The sequence below is a fragment of the Chiloscyllium plagiosum genome, chromosome 24 (assembly GCF_004010195.1).
Source record: "Chiloscyllium plagiosum isolate BGI_BamShark_2017 chromosome 24, ASM401019v2, whole genome shotgun sequence".
NCBI classification, from domain to species: Eukaryota; Metazoa; Chordata; class Chondrichthyes; order Orectolobiformes; family Hemiscylliidae; genus Chiloscyllium; species Chiloscyllium plagiosum.
Window position 1 is genome coordinate 27,768,360 of NC_057733.1, and position 23,087 is coordinate 27,791,446.

The window sequence follows — 23,087 nt, forward strand, 5'->3', positions numbered from 1 at the left end:
TGACATGGGTGGACCAGGACAGATTATTAGTGATCATCACTCTCAGGAACTTGAGGCTATCATGTATCTTCACCTCAGCACCATTGGTGCGGACAGGGGCATGCCCCCCACTCTGCTTCCTGAAGTTAATGACCAGTTCCTTCATTTTGCTGATGTTGATGGAGAGATTGTAGCCTTTACATCATGTCGTCATGTCGAGACCTGACCTACAACAGAGGGGTTGTCAGCAAACTTCTAAATGAAGTTGGGTTAGAATATTGCTACACAGTCATGGGTGTATACAAAGTACAGTAGGGGGTTGAGTACGCAGCCTTGTGAGAAAGAAAGATTGAATTAAATGGAATTAGCATTAGAATTAGAATATCCTTTATTGTCACTTGTACTCAAGTACAGTAGCACAGGAGTACAGTGAAAGGTTTGCCATGTCACTCCAGGTGTTGCCATCTTAGGTACAAAGTACCTAGGTACAGAACTTAGACACAAAATAGAGAAATGAAGGAAAAGAAAGGAAAAAAACTTACATTACTGAGTTATTCATAGTATAGTCAGAAAACATGAGAAATATAGTTCAGAAGATAAGCAATACAGTCTTTCTATAAAGGGTCGAAAATAGATCAGAAAATAGATATAGGCTTCCACATATCATCTGACTGGGTTCACAAGCCGCTGACTGCCCACACCAGTCTCCGATCACTGGTTATTCCCGCACCACTCGGGTAGCCAGGATAGTCTCTGGCTATCCCTGCTGCACTCGGTTCTCCAGTCTTTGGCTATCCCTGCTGTACTCGGGTCTCCAGTCTCTGGCTATCCCTGCTGTACTCAGGTCTCCAGTCTCTGGCTATACCCAGAATCCTTCTGAACTCTGGAGTTTCTCGCAATCTTGGGAAGAGTATAATACATTGTGATGCATTCAATTGGAATGCTTTCTATGGTGCATCTATAAAAAATGTTAAACATCCTTGTTGACATGCTGAATTTCCTCAGCTTCCTGAGGAGGCAGAGACGTTGTTGTACTTTTGTTACCATCAGGCTGACATGGGTGGACCAGGACAGATTATTAGTGATCATCACTCTCAGGAACTTGAGGCTATCATGTATCTTCACCTCAGCACCATTGGTGCGGACAGGGGCATGCCCCCCACTCTGCTTCCTGAAGTTAATGACCAGTTCCTTCATTTTGCTGATGTTGATGGAGAGATTGTAGCCTTTACATCATGTCGTCATGTCGAGACCTGACCTACAACAGAGGGGTTGTCAGCAAACTTCTAAATGAAGTTGGGTTAGAATATTGCTACACAGTCATGGGTGTATACAAAGTACAGTAGGGGGTTGAGTACGCAGCCTTGTGAGAAAGAAAGATTGAATTAAATGGAATTAGCATTAGAATTAGAATATCCTTTATTATCACTTGTACTCAAGTACAGTAGCACAGGAGTACAGTGAAAAGTTTGCCATGTCACTCCAGGTGTCGCCATCTTAGGTACAAAGTACCTAGGTACAGAACTTAGACACAAAATAGAGAAATGAAGGAAAAGAAAGGAAAAAACTTACATTACTGAGTTATTCATAGTATAGTCAGAAAACATGAGAAATATAGTTCAGAAGATAAGCAATACAGTCGTTCTATAAAGGGTCGAAAATAGATCAGTGCAAGGGTTTCCACATATCATCTGACTGGGTTCACAAGCCGCTAACTGCCCACACCAGTCTCCGATCACTGGTTATTCCCGCACCACTCGGGTCTCCAGTCTCGGGCTATCCCTGCTGCACTCGGGTCTCCACTCTCTGGCTATCCCTGCTGTACTCGGGTCTCCAGTCTCTGGCTATCCCTGCTGTACTCGGGACTCCAGTCTCTGGCTATCCCTGCTGTACTCAGGTCTCCAGTCTCTGGCTATCCCTGCTGCACCCGGGTCTCCAGTCTTTGGCTATCCCTGCTGTACTCGTGTCTCCAGTCTCTGGCTATCCCTGCTGTACTCGTGTCTCCAGTCTCTGGCTATCCCTGATGTACTCGGGACTCCAGTCTCTGGCTATCCCTGCTGTACTCAGGTCTCCAGTCTCTGGCTATCCCTGCTGCACCAGGATGTCCAGTCTCTGGCTATCCCTGCTGTACTCGGGACTCCAGTCTCTGGCTATCCCTGCTGTACTCGGGTCTCCAGTCTCTGGCTATCCCTGTTGTATTCGGGTCTCCAGTCTCTGGCTATCCCTGCTGCACTCGGGTCTCCAGTCTCTGGCTATCCCTGCTGCATCCGGGTGTCCAGTCTCTGGCTATCCCTGCTGTACTCGAGTCTCCAGTCTCTGGCTATCCCTGCTTTACTCGGGTCTCCAGTCTCTGGCTATCCCTGCTGTACTCGGGTCTCCAGTCTCCGGCTATCCCTGCTGTACTCGGCTCTCCAGTCTCTGGCTATCCCTGCTGTACTCGGGTCTCCAGTCTCTGGCTATCTCTGCTACACCCGGGTCTCCAGTCTTTGGCTATCCCTGCTGTACTCGGGTCTCCAGTCTCTGGCTATCCCTGCTGTACTTGGGTCTCCAGTCTCTGGCTATCCCTGCTGTACTCGAGTCTCCAGTCTCTGGCTATCCCTGCTGTACTCGGGTCTCCAGTCTCTGGCTATCCCTGCTGTACTCGGGTCTCCAGTCTCTGGCTATCTCTGCTGCACCCGGGTCTCCAGTCTTTGGCTATCCCTGCTGTACTCGGGTCTCCAGTCTCTGGCTATCCCTGCTGCACTCGGGTCTCCAGTCTCTGGCTATCCCAGCTGCACTCGGGGTCTCCAGTCTCTGGCTATCCCTGCTGCATCCGGGTGTCCAGTCTCTGGCTATCCCTGCTGTACTCGGCTCTCCAGTCTCTGGCTATCCCTGCTGTACTTGGGTCTCTAGTCTCTGGCTATACCTGCTGTACTGAGGTCTCCAGTCTCTGGCTATCCCTGCTGCACCCAGATGTCCAGTCTCTGGCTATCCCTGCTGTACTCGGCTCTCCAGTCTCTGGCTATCCCTGCTGTACTCGAGTCTCCAGTCTCTGGCTATCCCTGTTGTACTCGGCTCTTCAGTCTCTGGCTATCCCTGCTGTACTCGGCTCTCCAGTCTCTGGCTATCCCTGCTGTATTCGGCTCTCCAGTCTCTGGCAATCCCTGCTGTACTCGGGTCTCCAGTCTCTGGCTATCCCTGCTGTACTCGTGTCTCCAGTCTTTGGCTATTCCTGCTGTACTCGGCTCTCTAGTCTCTGGCTATCCCTGCTGTACTCGGTTCTCCAGTCTCTGGCTATCCCTGCTGTACTCGGCTCTCCAGTCTCTGGCTATCCCTGCTGAACTCAGGTCTCCAGTCTCTGGCTATCCCTGTTGTATTCGGCTCTCCAGTCTCTGGCGATCCCTGCTGTACTCGGCTCTCCAGTCTCTGGCTAACCCTGCTGCACCCGGGTGTCCAGTCTCTGGCCAACCCTGCTGCCCCCGGGTGTCCAGTCTCTGGCTATCCCTGCTGCACCCGGGTCTCCAGTCTCTGGCTATCCCTGTATTGCTAAGGTCTCCAGCCCACTCTGCTCCAAGCTTCCAGCTCACTCTACATCAGGACAAAACACCAAAAAGAGCTGTCGTGGGAAAAAAAGAAGAAAATTGAAAATAAATCAAAGGAGCTGAATGGCTCCCATTGGAGTGTCCTACTGTGCCGCCATCTTGACCAGTGATCTAGTCATTTTACTTTTCCTATAACTCCAAAACACCTGAAGGAAATGCGATTCTGCAATTTTCATGGCTAATTTTCAGTGTCTGCAAAGTCGACTGGAAATCTAGAAACTTAGGACTTAGGAGCAGGAGTAGGCCATTCTGCCCTTTGGGACTGCTCTGCCTTTCAGTAAGATCATGGCTGACTGCTTTGTGATCTCAACTCAACTTTTCCTTCTGCCCATCATAGCTCTTGACTGCAGCATCTATCTAAGCTTGTCTTGAATAAATTAATTGACCCAGCCACTATTACATTCTTGGGAAGAGATGTTGATTGAGGGATAAATATTGTCCAAGACACCTAAGCTAAGTCATTTAATGAGATAATGTGTTTCCACATTAACTTTTGACTTTTACAGCTAATTTGAAAACAGGAGGTTTTAATGATAAGCATTGCTTTGAGGTTATGCTTTGCTTTGAAATTGTTGCTGAATGCGTAGGATTGCATATTTTACATTGAGATCAATGATAACTCATGGTAAGTGGCTGTGTGAAAATCCATTTCATTTTGAGGTGTTGAATTAAAAGGTACACTGAGCAGAATTTAATGTGAGCACTTTTGTTTGGTAAGATGCTCATATCTTAGTCTTACACACATGCTGTCACTGAATTTCAACAGGAGAAATTCAACGGGGAGAAATATACCCGCAGGCAATTATTTCACCATTCTGATTTATCTCTTTATGGAAAGTAGTAATGGAGAAAAACTCCAGGTATCGGAACACGAATACTAATTTTTGAAAATGTATTGTCCCTTTTGCTCAAATGTTGCAGTGAAGTAAATATTATCTTTCTTTCTCGATGTTTACCGGTAGTTTTAAGGAAAATATATTATTGTGTTTCATTATATGTGTAGCTTTCATAAATGATTCCTGCTTTAATTACCATTTTACTGAATTCGTCCCTCTCGTTATAGTTTAAATAAATGTGTCCCGCCTTTGTCACAGCTCCTATGACAGACATCCTCCTTTTCCATGACCTGAATAAAGTTTTCCAAAATATCTTCCTGTTAGACCAGTCCTGCTTCGATTTTAATTTGTGTAACATTATTACTTTAATTAGTGGCTTTGCAATGTCCCTGAGTCTGCAACCTTGGATTAATATTTCTTTCATGGCATTTTGTTTCCATTTCTGTAGTTGTGCTCCATACTGCCTGAAAATGTGTTGCTGGAACAGCGCAGCAGGTCAGGCAGCATCCAGGAAACAGGAGAATCGACGTGCCCGAAACGTCGATTCTCCTGTTCCCTGGATGCTGCCTGACCTGCTCCGCTGTTCCAGCAACACATTTTCAGCTCTGATCTCCAGCATCTGCTGACCTCACTTTCTCCTCCATACTGCCTGCTCATTCTGGCAACATGCTTGATCTGAGCTGTCAGTAATCTTTTTAACTTCTCACTTTTTCAAAATGGATTATGAAACCATTTTAGAGTTTCCCCTGACCACCCAGGGATTTTAAACATGAATCGGAGAATCCTACACTGTGGAATCAGGCTATTCAGCCCATCGAGTCCACACCGACCTTCCAAAGAGCATCCCACCCAGATCCATCCCCTAACCTATCCCTGTAACCCTGCATTTTCCGTAGCTAATCCACCTAATCTACACATTCCAGAACACTGTGGACAAATTAGCATGGCCAATCCACCTAACCTGCAAATCTTTTGTTTGGTAAGATGCTCATATCTTAGTCTTACACACATGCTGTCACTGAATTGCAACAGGACTGAGGTAGGAAACCAGAGCACCCATGCAGTCATGGGGAGAATGTGCAAACTCTACACAGACAGTTGCCTGAGGCTGGATTCAAAGCTAGGTCCCTGGCACTGTGAGGTAGTAGTGCTAACAACTAACTCACTGACCTGATTCACAGAGCCTCTGATGTCTGTTCACTCACTCCTGAATCTGAACTCAAGCCTGTTCCCATAGACCACCACCACATGATGCAGCCTGTATTTGCTTTGAAATCACTAATTGTCTTTCTCCAGGGAGTTGCTAACCGTCCTGTTGCAGCACATCTCTTGTCAGGTCTGAATTACCATTCACTGAAATATTCTTTTGTTGAGGATTGCCACAAGAGGGTTGGGGTGTTCTTAAATCTTCAGGTCTTCCCTGCTGCTGACTACCACTTGAGGAGGCAACTTAAAGCTGATTCCTGATTAAGGACTTTTGCCCGAAACACCAATTCTCCTGATCCTCGGATGCTGCCTGACCTGCTGTGCTTTTCCAGCACCACACTCTCGACTCTAATCTCCAGCATCTACAGTCCTTGCCAACTTAAAGCTGAATGAAGATTTCACACCACCATTCACCATTGTAGTACAATCAGTCAAATCAAATTCAGATCAGTGCTTACCATATTGTACAGCCATGGAAATATGAAACAAAAACAAAATTAATGGAGCAACTCAGCAGGACTCGAAATGTTAACTCTGTTTCCTCTCCAGAGATACTGCTGGACCTGCTGAGTTTCTTCAGCAATTTCAGTTTTTGTTGTTCGTAATCATCATCCTCTTTGAGTGCAGAGAACTACATTCCTTACTTGGTCTAGTGTGGCTGAGGAGTATGAAGAATACTCTCTTGTCGGTAACCTGATATAGTTTATTACATGTCAGTAACTTGTTACGCATTACATTGTTGTAATAGACATTCTTGAAGAGATTTTGAAAATGACCAAACGTTAGTTCTCTCCTTTGAGATCCCAAATGTTCTGCCTACCAATCCATATGACATCTTTGAGTGTGTGCTATTTATAATACGACTCAATGTCAATGCTTTCAGACCCATATACAACCATGCTCCTTCTTGGAGATAGTTTGGTCATTTAAATATTAGTATGAGAAATCTTATACGATATTTAACTTGTCTTCCAAATTCAACCCTGGCTGGGTGGGTCTCATGGGCCTTAGCAAAACTGTCAACCTGTGGAAAGCAAGGGCAGTTTCACGAGAAAGTTAGTTTTATAGTACTACCTAAGAGCCAAGAGAAATCAAAGTGTTTCCTCTCAGCCAACCAAGTTAACTTGCTTCCCTTCTCAGTTTTAACCCCTATACCACCCCTGCAAACCTGCACTTGAACATGTTCTGACCCACCCTGGAATTAAGGTCAGTCACCCTAGGGTGCAAAGATTTCCCTTGTGATCAGTTTTGCTCAAGATTGAGATCGAAGACTCACCTCAGGAATAATTAGATTCCTTCCCTAAATCGCCATGACCCCTGCCCCCTCAGCATGAGCAGAATAGCCACCACCCCCAAAGGTCTGACTGCATCCATTGATAGATAAGTACCTGACCACTCCACCTCCCCAAGATCAGAACCCCACTCCAAAGGAATCAGGAGTTTCCTCACCTACTGTGCACTATCTCACCCATGCTCAGGCATCACCACCCAGCCACTGGAACAGGGTGTCTTCTCAGAGATAAATGGTATGTTGTGCAGTCAGACTCCACAAGTGCATTGGCCAAAATTTCTCCCGCCCCGGGCGGCTCAGAATATCTGCCCAGTAAATATTACTCAATCAGCCTGAATTCTGAACTATTAGAATATTTTGAGTCACCTTTCCAGGAGAAATTCTTTGCCTATCACCCATTTTTCAGGGTGTTTTCTCAAGTCTTCAATTGGTTCTACTATGGTCAGAACCATTCAACAAACTTGATTGTTGGTCATTTATTAACTTGTAAGATAATGGAGATAAACAATATAAGCTGGCTACTCAGAGTGAAATTCACCTTCAATGATTGTACCAAATGGGTGATGGGGAATCAGCAACCAATCCTGGATTATTTTTAGCATTCACTTCAATAGAAATCAAATTCAGACAGGATGAAAAATAGACTGCCAATTCATTATGACCGGTTTTGCAGTATTGCCAAGTCAACTTCAACGTGTTCACCACTGGAGGTCAAAACTGGAGCACATGAATCACATTTCCCAGGGGTTTGGAATCCACAAAGCTAATGGTTTATCCTGCATTTTAAGTGTCTCCAGCATAAATGTAATTTACATTAATGACCTGCATATATGCAACTTGTGCTATCATTCAGTAACTAGGGTAGCAAATCTTGGGCACACTGAACATTTTCAGAGGTTTGCAGAAAGACACTGAGAAAGCAACTTGAGGCAAAGTCACAAGATCAGCACAATATGATCATTACTGCATTGGCATAGCACTACCCTTTAAATAAGTGGATCTGGTGCTCATAAATTATGCTTTTGATTCTGAGTGACCTTTGTATAACAAGCTCATAAAACTAATCCAAAGGCAGCCAGTGGTAATCCAACGCTCATCAACTTTTGAATGAAAACTGTTGTTTCCTCAATTGGAGTATTATTCTATCTGACATAAGGGTAAGGCCAAGAAGTCTTTCAACAGGTGTTATTCATTGGGAGGCTCTTTGCATAGCAAAAGCTGAGATCAGACCTCAAAAGGATGCTGATGTACAGAGGAAACATAAAGTTTATCTACCTTCCCTCTAAATACTGGTATGGGTTAGCTGTCACTCAATCAATAAAGACAGGAGGGTTTTCAACAAAAGATTATTAGTCAGAGATTAGTCTGTATTTGATACCTCTTAAAACTGCACAATTCCAATATCCCTGTAGTTTCTTCTGAGTTTTGTTTGGTTCTCAATTAGAGTTAATGTCCATGTATATGAATGCACAATGTGTAGTAAATACAGTTGGGGAGTTACAGATGCTTGGAATTTTGATGTGGCAGTAACAGATACCTGGCCCAAGGAATGTACAGACTTGATGTTAAATATTCTTAGGTACAAGGTATTCAGAGAAGAAAGAAAAAGAAGTAAAAGAGGAAGGGTATTAATATTGGTTAAGGAGGGCATTGCAGCGCTGGAGAACGAGGATGTCTCGGAAGGTCCAATCACAGAATCAGTGTGGCTGGAACTAAGGAACTAAAAGGGTATAGTTACGTTGCTAAGTGTAGTCAATAGATCATCAACTAATGGAAACAAGGTGAAAGAACAAATCTGTATGGAAATTACTGAGAGATGCCAACATTATAGTGGTACTTATAATGGGAGACTTCAATGATCCAAACATGAGTGAAATATTTGTAACGTATAGGAGAGGGAGGGCCAAGTGTTCCTGGACTGTTTATGGGAGAGCTTCCTACAGTAGTGTGCCTCTAGTCCAACAAGAAAGGATGCATGGTTAGACCAGGCTCTTGGAAATAGTTGGGCCAAGTGGATGAAGTGTCATTTAGGGAACTTTAAGAGACAGTGATTATCAGGATGATGATGGAGAATGACACATCACAATCCAAACCAAGAAAAATCAATTGGCAGGGAGCAGACTTCAATGGCCAAGAACAGAGCTGGGCAGGATTGATAGGACTGAGAGGTTGGCAGGAAAAACAGTCACTGAACAACAAGCTACCTTCAAAGAGGCGACGATCCGCATATAGTCAGGGTATAGTCCCACGATTGGGAAAGATTAAACAAATTCAAAGCTCCCTGGATAACAAAAGAGATGTAAATTAAGAAGTAGAAGAAAATGAGTGTTTATGACAAATGTCAGGTAGAACCAAGAGGAATATTGAAGGTTAAGAGGGGAGTTGAAAAAACAATTAAGAGAACCAAAGAGCAATTGTGAGAAAAGATTGGCAGCCACCATGTCCCAAATCTATGTCCAAATCAATAGTAAAAGAGTGGTAATAGGAGGTACAGGTCAGAGTAGGGACCAAAAAGGGGAATTACACCTGGAGGTGGGAGCATGGTTGAGATCTTAGTTGAATAGTTGGCCAAAGTCTTTACCAAAAAGATAGATGTCACCCAGGCTATGATGACAGAGGATGGGAACTCAGTCATTAGAAGGATTAAAAATTAATAAGGCAGAATTGTTGGATAGACTGTTGGTACTTAAATTTGACAAAGCACCAGGACTGGATTTTGAAGGAAGTGAGAGTAGAAAATGGAGAGTGCACAGGCCACAATCTTGCACTCTTGCCTAGATTCAGAGAAGATGCCAAAAGACGAGAAACTTTAAACTATGTCAGCCTTGTTCAAGAAGGTTGTAAAGATAAGCCCAGCAATTGCAGGCCAGTCAGTTTAACTTCAATGGTGAGTAAGTTTCAAAAGACAATTATTTGGGATAGAAATAGTAGTTTTTTGAAAAAGATGGGTCGATTAAGAAGAGTCAGCATGGATTTCTAAAGGGAAATCATGTTTAACAAGCTTTCTGGAATTTTTTGGAGAGGCAACAGAAAGGGTCAATGAAAATAACACTGTTGATGCGGTGGACATGGATTTCCAGAGGTGTTTATTACTGTGACAAACAACAGAATTGTGAGGAAAACTAAAGGCCTTTAGCAACATGAATATAAAATTGGCTGAGTGATATGAAACAGAGAGCATCAATTAATTGATATTTTCCAGACTTGAGGAAGGTTTGTATTGGAGTTCGGTATTGGGCCCCTTGTTTTTTTTTTCCTGTCTATATATTAATGATCTGTCTCTTAGTGTGCAGGGGACAATTTCAAAGTTTACAAATCACACAAAACTTGGAAATATTTTAAACTTTGAAGAAGAAAGTGTAGAATTCCAGAAGGACACAGACAAGTTGGTGGAGTAGGCAAATAGATGGGAGGTAAGTTTCAATGCAGAGAATTATGAGCTGATGCATTTTGGTGGAAAAGGACATTGAAAGATAATGCAAGATGGGGACATAATTTTAAGGGGGTGAAGGAGCAGATGAATCTGGTTGTATATGTGCACAGATCAGGTGGAGAGAATAATTAATAGAGCATACAGTATTGTCAGCTTAATTAATAGGAGCAGAGAGTACAAGAGCAAGAAAATAATGTTGAACTTGTATAAGATGCTTGGTAGACTTCAGCTAAAAGGAAGGATGTGAACACATTAGAGACAATGCAGAATTAGTTTAAAGAATAGTTCCAGGGATAAAGAATTTCAGTTATGAGGATAGATTGAAAATATTGGGGACATTCTTCATGGATGGAAGTAGGCTAAGAGATGGTTTGATAGAGGTTTCAAAATCACGAAATGAATAGAGTAGATAAAGAACCTGTTCAATTCATAAAAGGAACAGGAACAAGAGTCCATAGATTTAAAGTGATCTACAGAGACAAGGGTGAAGTGATTAAAGACTTTAGCACTCAGCAAGTAGTTGGGTTATGGAATGCATAGCCTGGAAGCGTGGTGAAGGCAGGTTTAATTGAAGTGTTCAAGGGGGCATTGGATAATTATTTGGATAAAAAGTATTGTGCATGGGTATGGGGGAAAAGCAAGAGATTGGTACTAGGTAACATTGCTTGTTTAATGAGCCAGTGCAGGCACAATGGATTGAATGGACTCCTTCTATGCTGTTTCTCGGAAAGTGAATGTACATGCATATGGCTGTGTTGTGCACCATCTGCTGACACTTGTACATTGTATATTGAACATTGTATAGCTTGATAGTGTACAATTATGTTTCCACATCGCTGTGAAAAGTTGCATAGTGTTATCATAAGTTATTAAAAACAGCAGATTGCTATACTTTTGAGGAGACAATTATCAAACTTGTCTTTGTCCTGGGCTAAATGGAGGATCAATAATTACTCTTCAGAAATAGGAGCATTTCCAAGGAACTGAATTCACAAGTATACTGATTTGGCAGCGACCACAGACAATTTGAACATTCATGTGTTGATGTGCACCATGGGATGTTGCACGACTGAAGGGCAGTTGTCCTCAATAGGAAATGCAAAATCTACTGAAAAACCCTGCCAGTATCTTCTGCCACTTCATGTTGGTGCAGATCTTAAGATGTTGAACAGCATGTTGAAATAGGACATCTGTGTTTTGGGTAAAAGCACCAAAGAACATCCACCTGATTAATCTCAGGCATCAACATAGAGAATGCTGGAGAAACTCAGCAGGTCCAGCAGCTCTTGTAGAGACAGAGTTAACGTTTGAGTCCAGTATGACTCTTCTTCAGAACAGTTGTGAAGTTTGCTGTTGTTCCAGTGCAGACTGATTCAATGAAATGACATGGATCCATCTGCTGCTTCCTTGATGAGAGATGGAGTATTGTGTCCAATTCTGGGCACTGAACTTTATGAGGATGTAAAGACCATGCAAAGAATGCAGAAATGATTTATGAAATGCATCCAGGGACATGCCACGTCAGTTACATTTGGATTGGCAAAGCTGGGGCTGTTTTCCTCAGACAGAAGAATGCTGACAGAGGATTTGATGAAGGTGTTCAAAGTCATGAGAAGTGTGGACTGAATGGATATGCAGAAACTGTTCCAATAGGCACAAGGGGTTCTGAAGCAGAAGGCACAGTGGTAAGGTGACTGGAAAAAGTACCAGAAGTGACTTGAGGCAAATGTTTTTAAATTGCAATTGTTTAGGATCTGGAATGCACTGTCTGAGAGGATGACAGAAACAAATTTATTTGTGGGTTTCAAAGAGAATTAAATAAGTATCTGAGGAAAACAAATGACATGGCTACAGAAAAACTGGGCCTAGCTGAGTTGTTCTTACAAAGAGCCAGCATGGACATAACAGGTCAAATGGTCACCCACGGTGCAACAACCTTCCTATAATACTATTTCCTGATTCTCTGGGGGACAGATTTTCATGTTGTACTGCCTGAGTATGTTGACTTTTCTGAGCACTGAAGGTAGAGAAAATCAGTTAATTGAATCAACAGAATCATCAGTCCAGTAGCAGAGCCCATGTCCATTGAAGTGAATCAATAGAAAATCATACAGTCTCCACCATGGCCATGTGATCATCCCACTGATGATTTTTCTGTTATGATGCCCAACTTTGTTCCATTGCAACAATGGAATCCATTCCATAGTATCCTTGTGCATTTCCCATTTGTGAAGGTGACACTTCTGACATTCCAGGTAGGTAGATTACCTGAACAGTGAGTTCTGTTTATGATATTCTCTCGCACCTTTCAGCCAGCTCTGCTATTTACATTTTCCTCTTCTTTTCCTCTGGATTGTAACATGTTCACATGTCCATGTGTAAAACAGAAAATATAGGGTGCTGAGATTGAAAAACAGGGGGGTGATAGTACTATAATCATCATAGAAGAGCACATTCTGTTCTGGACTCTCCCAGAGTATCTCCCGTTTGCCAGTCTCCCCATTTCCACTCCGTCTTTGCATTATGATATAGCATGAAACAATCAGTCTGAATGCTGTGGAAAGCTGATACTGGTGGGCAGTTGGGAATGGATCTCTCTCCATGAGTGAAGTTTTTTTTTCATTTTTCTTGAAGAGAAATTAGAGTCTCATATGAAATGTGTCACCTTATATGAAAATAAATAGGCTAAGATTTATGAATGTATCCATATAGTTCTGGTACATTTTAATCTTTCTGTATACCGCCCCTTGCCGTGCTCTATGCCAGACTTCTGGCCATTTTCTCCAATACATAAATAATAGTCTGTCATGAATGTTTGAATATAAGCATAAGGAAATTTGGATTATAATATTTAATTGTTCCATAACAAAACATTGTCTGAAATGTTTATTTATGTAATTTCCAGTTTGATCCCCAGACAAGTATTTGGATCATGTCCATAATGCACGAAGATGCCCATTGCACCACACTATAAAACGTTAATGCACATTTACTTCATACATTAGTTCTGGGGCAAAGATGCATTTCATCTCTGTGAGCCATTAAGAAAAATATATGATAGCCTTGGGACACTTCACTCTTAAATAATGGTTGAATAGTTATGTATTCAAGTGAGGAAATAAAGTTGCTTCTTTCTTTGCTTGAAAAATATTCTACAATAAGGAAAGTATGAACATGACTTAGATCGAATGATTTCTTAATTAGCAGTCTCCAGGAGACTGCAAGAAATTCAAGCATTGTTAGACAGGTTTTCAGCAGCAAGCTGCAATATCTCAGTGCCAGATCAGCATTTCACCAGTGCGATATAATAGTCCAAGCATTCCTTGCGTTCTCTTAATTATAGTAAAGACTGATATTTAAAAGATTTGTAACATATCCCTGCATTTCAACTCACCAATAAATATTCAGGTGGCTGTAATAAAGTTGTATAATGGCAGCTAAAAGTCAAGAATACAAAGCAAGCACATTTAATTTAAGGAAATCTAATTCATTCTGGTTTGGCACTGCAGCCATTATGTATCTGTCTGATGGTGTTAGGCAGAAATGATGTGATGGAGCTCGTTGCCTAGAGTACTGAAGTGAAAAGAGTTCATTATATTTCACTCAAATATACAGGACCATAATTGAGAACTCTCTATTTCAGGATATGCTTCAATTATTGAAAAATGTCTAATGCTGACATAGGAAAAAATTATATTTATTTATGCTGAGCAAATTTATTCACATATTGCAGTGAAATATTTGTAAATGCAGTGCAAGGTTTGAATTGGAAAATTAATTACAAACCTTAGTATTATTAAATTTGGTCATTGTAAATATATTATTTTTCTGATTGTTTTCACCTGTGATATATCATTTTATGCTGATTAGGTTGAACCTTATCTTCCATATGAATTTACTTGTGAAGGGATGCTGGAACGTGTCCATGCTTACATCCAATACCAGGTGTGTCAATCAAGTTTTTTCTTTCTTCTCACAGGTCACTCTTCCCATGCTGTACTTTGTCAGGTGTCAGTTTTCTTATATCATTGCCAATGGTTTTGTTTTCATATCAAAAGCAGCCCAATCTTTGATATAAAGGCATTATCCACATGAGTAGAACACTTATCATCCACAAAATCTTGAGTTAAAAAATGAGAAAGGAAGAAATTTTTTTTTTTTGTTGACACTCATTAAACCTCTCCCACATTCACTTCCTGAAGAGCATGCAAACTACTGCTTTTCACAATGGACCAAAATGGAAATGTTTCCAAGCCTTTGACAATGCTGTTCCTAAAATGGCTGCTTGGTATGCAAGCATGTGATCTAGGCTTTGAAGTCAACTATTGCTTCTTTAGTGTTGAGCTACCATGGATACAACAATGATATTTCCTTTTAGTAACAACACTGGTTTTACAAAATCGTCAAATAGAATTTGGTGAGCATATTGTTTTCCATAAAATGAGATGAATGTTGAATGAAGAGTTAAGGGATTCCTGTTTACATTTTGCGAGTCTTTCATGTGGTCCAAGGATGATAAAGAAATAAGACTTTGTGATATTCTTCAAAATTAAACTGGTCAATACCAGAAAAATGGTATGTTAGAAGCTTATCTTTTAACCTTTTCACAAGTTTAGGTTAGGAAAATGGAGTTTGCACAAAATGAATTTTTATGTACTAAGGAATTTTCCAAACAAGTTTTTACTTTTTTCTTTTTACTTACCGAGGAGTAAAGTGTCTTCGGTGATGCCCATGACCTACGTCTGTATTTGAATTTCACACAAATGCCTGTGCAGTGCAATAAAAAAAATGGCAGAAGCATCAGAAAGTGTTAGAATGCCTCGAGCTAACAATCTGGCAGATTGCAATTCCACAGATGATAGGTTTTTCCTTGGAATACAGCACCACCTTGCTTTGGATTTGAACAATAACATTGAAAAACATGAGATGTCTGTCTAGTGTAAGCAGATTTGTAACCTGCAATTTTCTGAAGTCATTAGTGGATTAAAAATTTGAACTTATTATTAGAAGCACTATCCAAGTTAATCTGAATTTGCAATAAATTTTACAGGTGCTGAAATGTATGTCACAACATATGACAGGTCATGGACTTCATAGTCCACATGTATTACCAATTCCAGTGAAAATTCAATAAATTCAACTTTAAAAGTATTGCAGGAAGAAAATGATGCACAAAGTAATTTGTGAAAATGTGTCTACTCCCTAAAATCAACAAGAATGTTAACATGATAAACAACAGTCACAAAGACAAAAACATTTTACATTCAGGTAGCACCTTTAACCAAGTAAAGCATCCCAACATGCTTCACTGAAGTGTTTTTGAACAAAATTTAACAATAAGTCTCACGTGGATATATTATGACAAATGTTAGAAAGCTTGATGTACTTTAAAGCTGTAGGGATGAAATAGACATCCAGTAACCGCACAATTATCTTACAGGTCAGAACTAAAGGCATTAGGATCATGATCTCGAACAGTTGTAGTACTGAGTGAGGTTACAGAAGTAGGAAGATGGGGAAGCCATGATGGAACTTAAAAACAGCTATCTGAATTTCTTTTTAAAAATACATCTCGGTCTAGAAAATAATGTAGGTCAGTGAGCACAGAAGTCAAGTGAGAAAGAAAACAAGAGTGCATTTAATATCTCTCATTGTTCGTGATAATGGCCTGGTGCAATCATCATCAGACATTCCTATGTTTATAAGACATGGGAGCAGAAGTAGGCCGTTCGGCCCAGTCAGTCTCCACTGCTATTTACTGAGATCATGGCTGATCTCATAATCCTCAATTCCAATTTCCTGCCTTTTCCCGACAACCCTTGATTCCCTTACTGATTAAAATTCTATCTCAGCCTTAAATATACTTAATTACCCAGCCTTTACAACTCTCTGCAGTCAAGAATTCCACAGATTCCCTAAGAAAAAATTCCTCCTCATCTCTGTCCTAACTGTGCAGCTCCATACTCTGAGATTATAACCCTTCGTCCTAGACTCTTCCCCCAGGGGGAAACAACCTCTCTGTGTCCATGCTGTCAATCCTGGCAGGTTTATTAGAAATATTATTCTCCCTCCCAAAGTGTACTCTTAATAGTTTATAGAATGACTGTGCCTGTAGATACTCCCCACTCTAATTCTGCATGCTTCAACTCACTAGACCACCCAGGTTATTCTGGTTAATTTTTGCTCCAATCCATCAGTTGCCCAAATCAGCTCACTCTTGGAATTTGATTGCCGTGCCTACTTTATAGTCTGCAATAGGATCAAATAAGCAAATCAAGTGAAGGTAGTATGATTCCATATGGTACACAGTTTCTTCCCACTTCCCTCACAAAATGTGATGTTCAGGTTCTTTCCTCACCAAGGTGAAGTTTTAAAATTGTATTTGATAGTTACCTTTTAACACCTAATTTAGTTTCCAACTGAAAGATATCTAATTATGACAGCATATGTACCAATGCCATTTCTTTTCGTCTTTTTTGTAACAGGATCTGTGTGACACAGTATTTCTATCATGGCCTCAGAATCTTGCACAGCGTTTCTCACCCTCACCTAATGCCACAAATCGAATCACGTTTCCTCAAAATGTCACTGGACATTTCTGGTCTCCAAATGCCACCAAAGTGCTCACCTGGCCTCCTGTAAGCTCAATGCAATTCCAAGTATCAGCAACAGCACAATCTTGTACGAATGCCTGTCAAGAGCATGGACTCACCTGTGAACCAACATTCTTCCAGTTTATCAACAATAAGGCCATCTTTGACAAGTAAGATTTTCTTCGCTTATCCATCAATAAAATCTGAAATTTTGGATATTTCTAGTAAATTATATTATGTTGCAATGAAAATTCAACATCAACCCTTTGACAGCTCCACCAGAATTACTATTTTCAGAGAAAATAAAAGTGAATCAAAAATGCAGAAAAGATCATTTCTCTATATTCACCTATTTATGTTTTATCACTTGTGATAGTAAGACATGACATGGAAGTGCCGGTGTTGGACTGGGGTGAACAAAGTTAAAAATCACATAACACCAGGTTATAGTCCAGCAGGTTTATTTGAAAGCACTACTTAGTGGGGGCTTCCAAATAAACCTGTTGGACTATAACCTGGTGTTGTGTGATAGTAAGACAGTCAGCTTGATTTGTAGATTGGGCTCAGTTGTAGCTAAATAAAAACAATGACTGCAGATGCTGGAAACCAGATTCTGGATTAGTGGTGCTGGAAAAGCACAGCAGTTCAGGCAGCATCCAAGGAGCAGGAAAATCGACATTTCGGGCAAAAGCCCTTCATCAGGAATACAGGCACAGTGCTTGAAGGGTGGAGAGATAAATGAGAGGAGGGTGAGGTTGGGGAGAAAGTAGCATAGAATACAATAGGTGAATGGGGGTGGGGATGAAGGTGATAGGTCAGAGAGGAGGGTGGAGTGGATAGGTGGAAAAGAAGATAGGCCGGTAGGACAGGTCATGGGGATGGTGCTGAGCTGGAAGTTTGGAACTGGGGTGAGGTGGGGGAGGGGGAAATGAGGAAACTGGTAAAGTCCACATTGATGCCCTGGGGTTGAAGTGTTCCGAGGTGGAAGATAAGGTGTTCTTCCTCCAGGCATCGGTTGGTGAGGGAGCGGCTCCTCAGTTGTAGCTAAGAAAACTTTTCATGTGCTACACTTGCTCTGATGCCCCAAGAAAGGGAGCAGAGAAGTGCACTAGGTTTCCCCCGTCTACCCATCTTTCAACTGTTTTGCTGTCTGCATTGTCCAATTCTCATATTGTGAATGACTGCTTAAGTAAAATATGAAAGAGTTGCTGTTTCCCAGAGAACTGTACTCCAGCAAGAGTCTGCACCTTCTACAGAAGTGGGGAGAAATTGACTTTGCAATAAAAAAAACCTACATGAGCAGTGTATGTTGTCAGAGTGTATTTGAAAACTTTTGAGGCTGTTCAGTCCTTGGAGTGCTAAAACTTTGAATAGCTATATAATTAAGTATGCTAAGAAAAATAACTTGCATTAATACAGGTTTTTCACAACTGCTGAATATCTCAAAGAACTTTACAAGCAATATTTTGCAAGCAAGTCACTGTTATAATGTAGGAAATCCCAGCAGCCAATTTTGTGCTTAGCAAGTTCCTACATCCAAATTTGATCACGACCAAGTAATTTGATAGGGCAATAAATATTGACCAGGGCAGCATGGATAATCCCCTGCTCTTTTTCAAAATAGTGTTATGGAAACCTACTTATTGACCTAACCACTTATGGGGGTTGTAGGTGAATTTGCCCCAAAACACCTGGTAAAAATCATTGGAGTGACCAATCAGAGAACGCTCGTCCCTGTAAGTAAAAATGAGAGATTAAGTGAGGAGTTACTCATTGAGGCATAGAGTCATACAACACGGAAACAGACCCTTTGGCCCAAACAGTCCATGCTGAATATAATCCTAAACTAAAGTAGCCCCACCTGCATACTCCTGGTCCATATCCCTCCAAATCTTTCCTATCGTGTATCTATCCAAATGTCTTTTAAAAATTGTAATTGTATCCAGATCCACCACTTCCTCAGGAAGTTTATTCCAAACGCGAAACCCCCTCTGTGTAAAACATTTGCCTCTTTTGTCTTTTTTAAAATCTCTCCTCTCACCTTAAACCTTCAAGCATAGGCTGTTTCTTTCCCATTGTACCTTCTGCTCAATTCACTGGTGAGTGAATGCAGTAAAGACACAATCTGCAATTGGAAAAGAAGCAAGTATTTAAGTAAAGTGATGGCAGGGAGAGAGTCGTCATGGGAATGTTCTCCCATATATTGGGAATTAGAAATTTTGCAAGGAGAATTGGGGCTGTGGCTTTTGCTGGAAGCCAAGACTTTGTTGAGTAGAGGAGGGGTGGTCCCTTTGGTCAGAAGATTTGCCTGCTGAGGGGGTAGAAGTAGCTCCAAGAGAGGTTGGGGGTATTGAAGAGTGAGCTTCAATAGGTTTGGATGAGAAGGAGACTGTAAGAGGGATGAAGAAGAGGCAAGGCTGGGTATATCAGGAATCAGCTGCAAGAAGACTCAGGAACAAAGGAGACTGCAAGAGGAATAAGGTAGAGATAAGGAGAATTGGGAAGATAGGATGGCTGTAAAGTGGTGAGAGAGAGAAGGGACTGCAAAAGTGAGAAGCAGGAGGTTGTAATAGCAGTCAAAGAGGGAAGTATGAAGGGGTAGGGAGGGGTGAAGAGACATGCTGCATGGGAGAGAGGGAGGCTACTAGGGGTGGGCAGGATGGCTGCAAAAGGAGACAGAACAGTTCTAAGCCTGCCAACAAAGGAATTTTCTGATAACTATGAGCCAGGAAAGCTTGAAATCACTGAGGTAGTGAATTCGTTGCAAGTGTAACTGGAGCCTCGATCATGAGGCTGCAGATGTTCAGGAGCTATTTTTGAGGGAAATGTATTAGGTGCTATTGTAACAAATGCCAGGTGTCAATTATTAAACTTAAATCTGCAGCACAGTAAAAACTGTAACCACTGCCTCGTTCAAATGTCCCAGTTTTGTGCATATACAATTAAAATGTGGTAGTTGTGACCTCATCAGTCAAAAGAAGATGTATTTAGGACAGCAACTATCTGTGTGCAGAGGTGTGTGTCAGTTATTTTGCAAAAACTTTGATAACTTTATATCTGTTCCATTGTGCCAATTTAAATAGAGTTATCTAGGAAACTAATGTTTTTTTCTGATTGTTGTGGCTTAAAGTTTAATGGAAGATTGATCATTTGTGAGGTCCTTGATGAATTCTTCTAATTCTGCTTCAGTGTGAGTCCACATAGAGTCATACAGCATGAACAAAGACCTTTGGTCCAACCAGCCAACACCAACTATGTTCCTAAACTAAACTAATCCCACCTGCCTGTACTTGGGCCATGTCCCTCAAACCTTTCCTATTCATGAACTTATCCAGTAGTCTTTTAAACATTGCAACTGTACTACCACTTTCTCTCGCAGTTCAGTCTACACGCAAACCACTCTCTGTGTAAAAGAGTTGGCCTTTGTGTCCTTTTTTAAATCTTTCTCCTCTCACCTTAAAAATATGGTCCCTAGTTTTGAACTTCTCCACTTTAGGGAAAAGACCCTTGTCATTCACCTGGTCTACGCCGCTCATGAATTTATAAACCTCAGTAAGGTCACCCCATCTCATTACAAATATAGAAGATATTGATAGCATGTGACTGCATCACCTAACAAATGGAATGCCCAACAATCAAAATATAACCCTCAAGAAAATCTCAAGAGCTTTTGAAAAAAAATTTATATTCTTCCCTCATAGCTAAACTGGCAGATTAGGTCTGAGTCTATCATTTCATCTGGAAGATACCACTTTTGACGGTTCAGCATTCCTTGCACTCGGACATGAAACCAGGACCTCATGGCTCAGAGATAAGAAAATTATCAACTGAGTCACAGCTGGCATCAAAATAAAACAAAGAACTACACATGCTGGAGATGTGAAACATGAACAGATCGTGCTAGAGAAACTCAGGAGGTCTGGGAGTATCTGTAGATAGAAACACAGTTAGCATTTCAAGTCCAGTGACCCTTTGTCACAAATACTGAACTATTAAATAAACAAAAAATTGGATACATTGTCTGGGACAAATTAGCTAAGACAAATGAGAAATGACCTAGAGACTAGGGGCTGAGTACTAGAACTGTGCTGGATTGATAGCATGATTAACAGATACTTGGCACGCTTACCAACACTGGAAATATGGCTAGCATGAAATCCAGAAGTAAAGTCTTGCCAAAGAGTCTGAAAATTTGTACAATATAGATTGGATCTTCACCAGATTTGGAAATAAGAGTGCATTAAGATTGCAGATATTTATATGTGTAAAGAATTAAATATGCATCGGTTAGCAGATTTCAGTATGTTAATAACTATATTTATCATGTGTAATTTGCGAGTCCCAACACAAGTCAATGTTGCATGATACAAATCATTTTCTGAGGTTAGTTTTGGTGAGTACTGTGCTAATGATATTTTGTTCAAATTACTTTTATCGACATTGTTTATCTCCTTCAGATGTCTCTCATTGGTTATGAGGTGAGAAGTGGATTTTTTCCATTTCCTGCATTAATACAAATGTTAGTTAAAAAATGTTTTTCTTCTTCCAGAAGAACATTGTGTAATGAATTATAACGAATATTAAAACTCTTGAATTTGAAGATTTTGTTTTCATTTCCAATTCAATAGGTTCAATTTTGTCTGTGACAGCATTGAGTCTGAGGCTAACCATCTCTATCCTGCCTTTGAGGAAATCGCTCAGGACTGTTACCTTCAGAAGCAGATCCTGCTGTTCAGCTGTGCAGGCCATCACCCGAAATATAGACGACTCTGTCCCTGCAGAGACTTTCGCAAGGGACAAGTGGCACTCTGTAAAGGTTGTTTGTGAACTTTTGAGCTTTTTAAGCATGAAGACTGGTAAAAAAAAAGAAACCTGACTATCCTAATGATGTAATGACCCATCAGCGCTTCCATCCAATCCAAAAACCACACGATGGACACATTTCTCCAAGAGAAATAGCGAAGAAACTGAGGAAAATCTCCAAGAGTATTCCCACACAGGTTACCTTGATAAAAGAAAAGGAAAATTATACTTGAACAGGCAATATCTAACCTGTGATCTTGTTTAAGTTTCTTCAAGTGTTTGCTTTTGTTGCATGCAAATAAAAAGTCCATGTGAACTTGTTTTTAACTTATACACCTCCATGTTTAAACAATGTTTCAGACCAATCCTGTGGTTATCAATGATTCAGAATAAATATTTGTGTCAAGAATCAAGAGTTCCTTATTATTAAATATAGTTATAGATGTTTTTATTTAAGCTAGAAACCTGTAAATTAGGGGATTTTCTCCATTCCAAGTTTTGTTCTATTTGTTACATGCACAATGGTACCGAACATAATGAGACCATTGGTAACTTTTTTTTGGATTCAGTGCAGAAGTGCAACTCAAGTATTCAGTTAATCTAAATTTGCTTTTTATTCTGCATGCATCTTTATTCTGGACAAATGAATTGATGCAGCAAACAAATCTTACAAACTTTAATATTTATAAAGTTCAAAATGATTTGTTGCTCAATTGCTGTAATTTTACATCATAAAGCCCTGGAGGAGTAAAAATGCCAGTTTCTGAATAAATCTGAATGACAACACAATCAATCACTTATTCTAATAACACAGCGTGAAAAAAATGTTTGATAGAAGACATCAAAATTGATTCCTCAAATGAGTTAGCCACAACATTGGTGCTGTGTTTCACTGAGAACTCTTCTAAACATGTTCATAAATATGAAATAAATATGGTGAAAGCTTATTGAAGGGTATCTATTAATGTCTGATCTATTTGAACTGAGTACATGTTCTTGCAAAATCTGCGTCATTTATATTTATGGCCTCTGAAAAGGATATCTTTGTATCAGATAGTGAAGTAACTTGTAATATTGGAGCACTGAGATGAAAATTTCAATGATATTAAAATTATGCTGTTGGAAAATAACTATGAATGGTCATCTGAAGTTCCTAAGTCTGTTAATTTAGTAGCAGTAGCAACTCATTTGCTGCCACTAAAATAGCAGACAGAGGTATTTCAGACAAATGCATGAAGCACTCATGTCTGTTATTCCCAATACAGTTTCAAGGCCTGTAATTTCAATACTTTTTCTCATGGGGAAGCTCAATGAATGAGAAACTGCCATTTAGCTTCGCTAGGAAATAGGAATTACAATATTTAA

General features: G+C 40.6%; 1 protein-coding gene across 5 annotated transcripts in view; it reads left to right on the top strand.

Annotated features, from left to right (window-relative positions):
- LOC122562112 (alpha-1,6-mannosylglycoprotein 6-beta-N-acetylglucosaminyltransferase B) overlaps positions 1-22,796 on the top strand; it is an 854,937-nt gene extending 832,141 nt beyond the window's left edge. For all 5 annotated transcript variants that reach the window (XM_043714642.1, XM_043714641.1, XM_043714643.1 and 2 more), the window contains 3 exons: positions 14,197-14,271; positions 16,812-17,089; positions 21,548-22,796. In XM_043714642.1, the coding sequence (XP_043570577.1) occupies positions 14,197-14,271; positions 16,812-17,089; positions 21,548-21,746 (552 nt within the window). In that variant the 3' untranslated portion in view covers positions 21,747-22,796. The remainder of the gene's footprint in view (positions 1-14,196; positions 14,272-16,811; positions 17,090-21,547) is intronic.
- Positions 22,797-23,087: the final 291 nt, after the last annotated feature.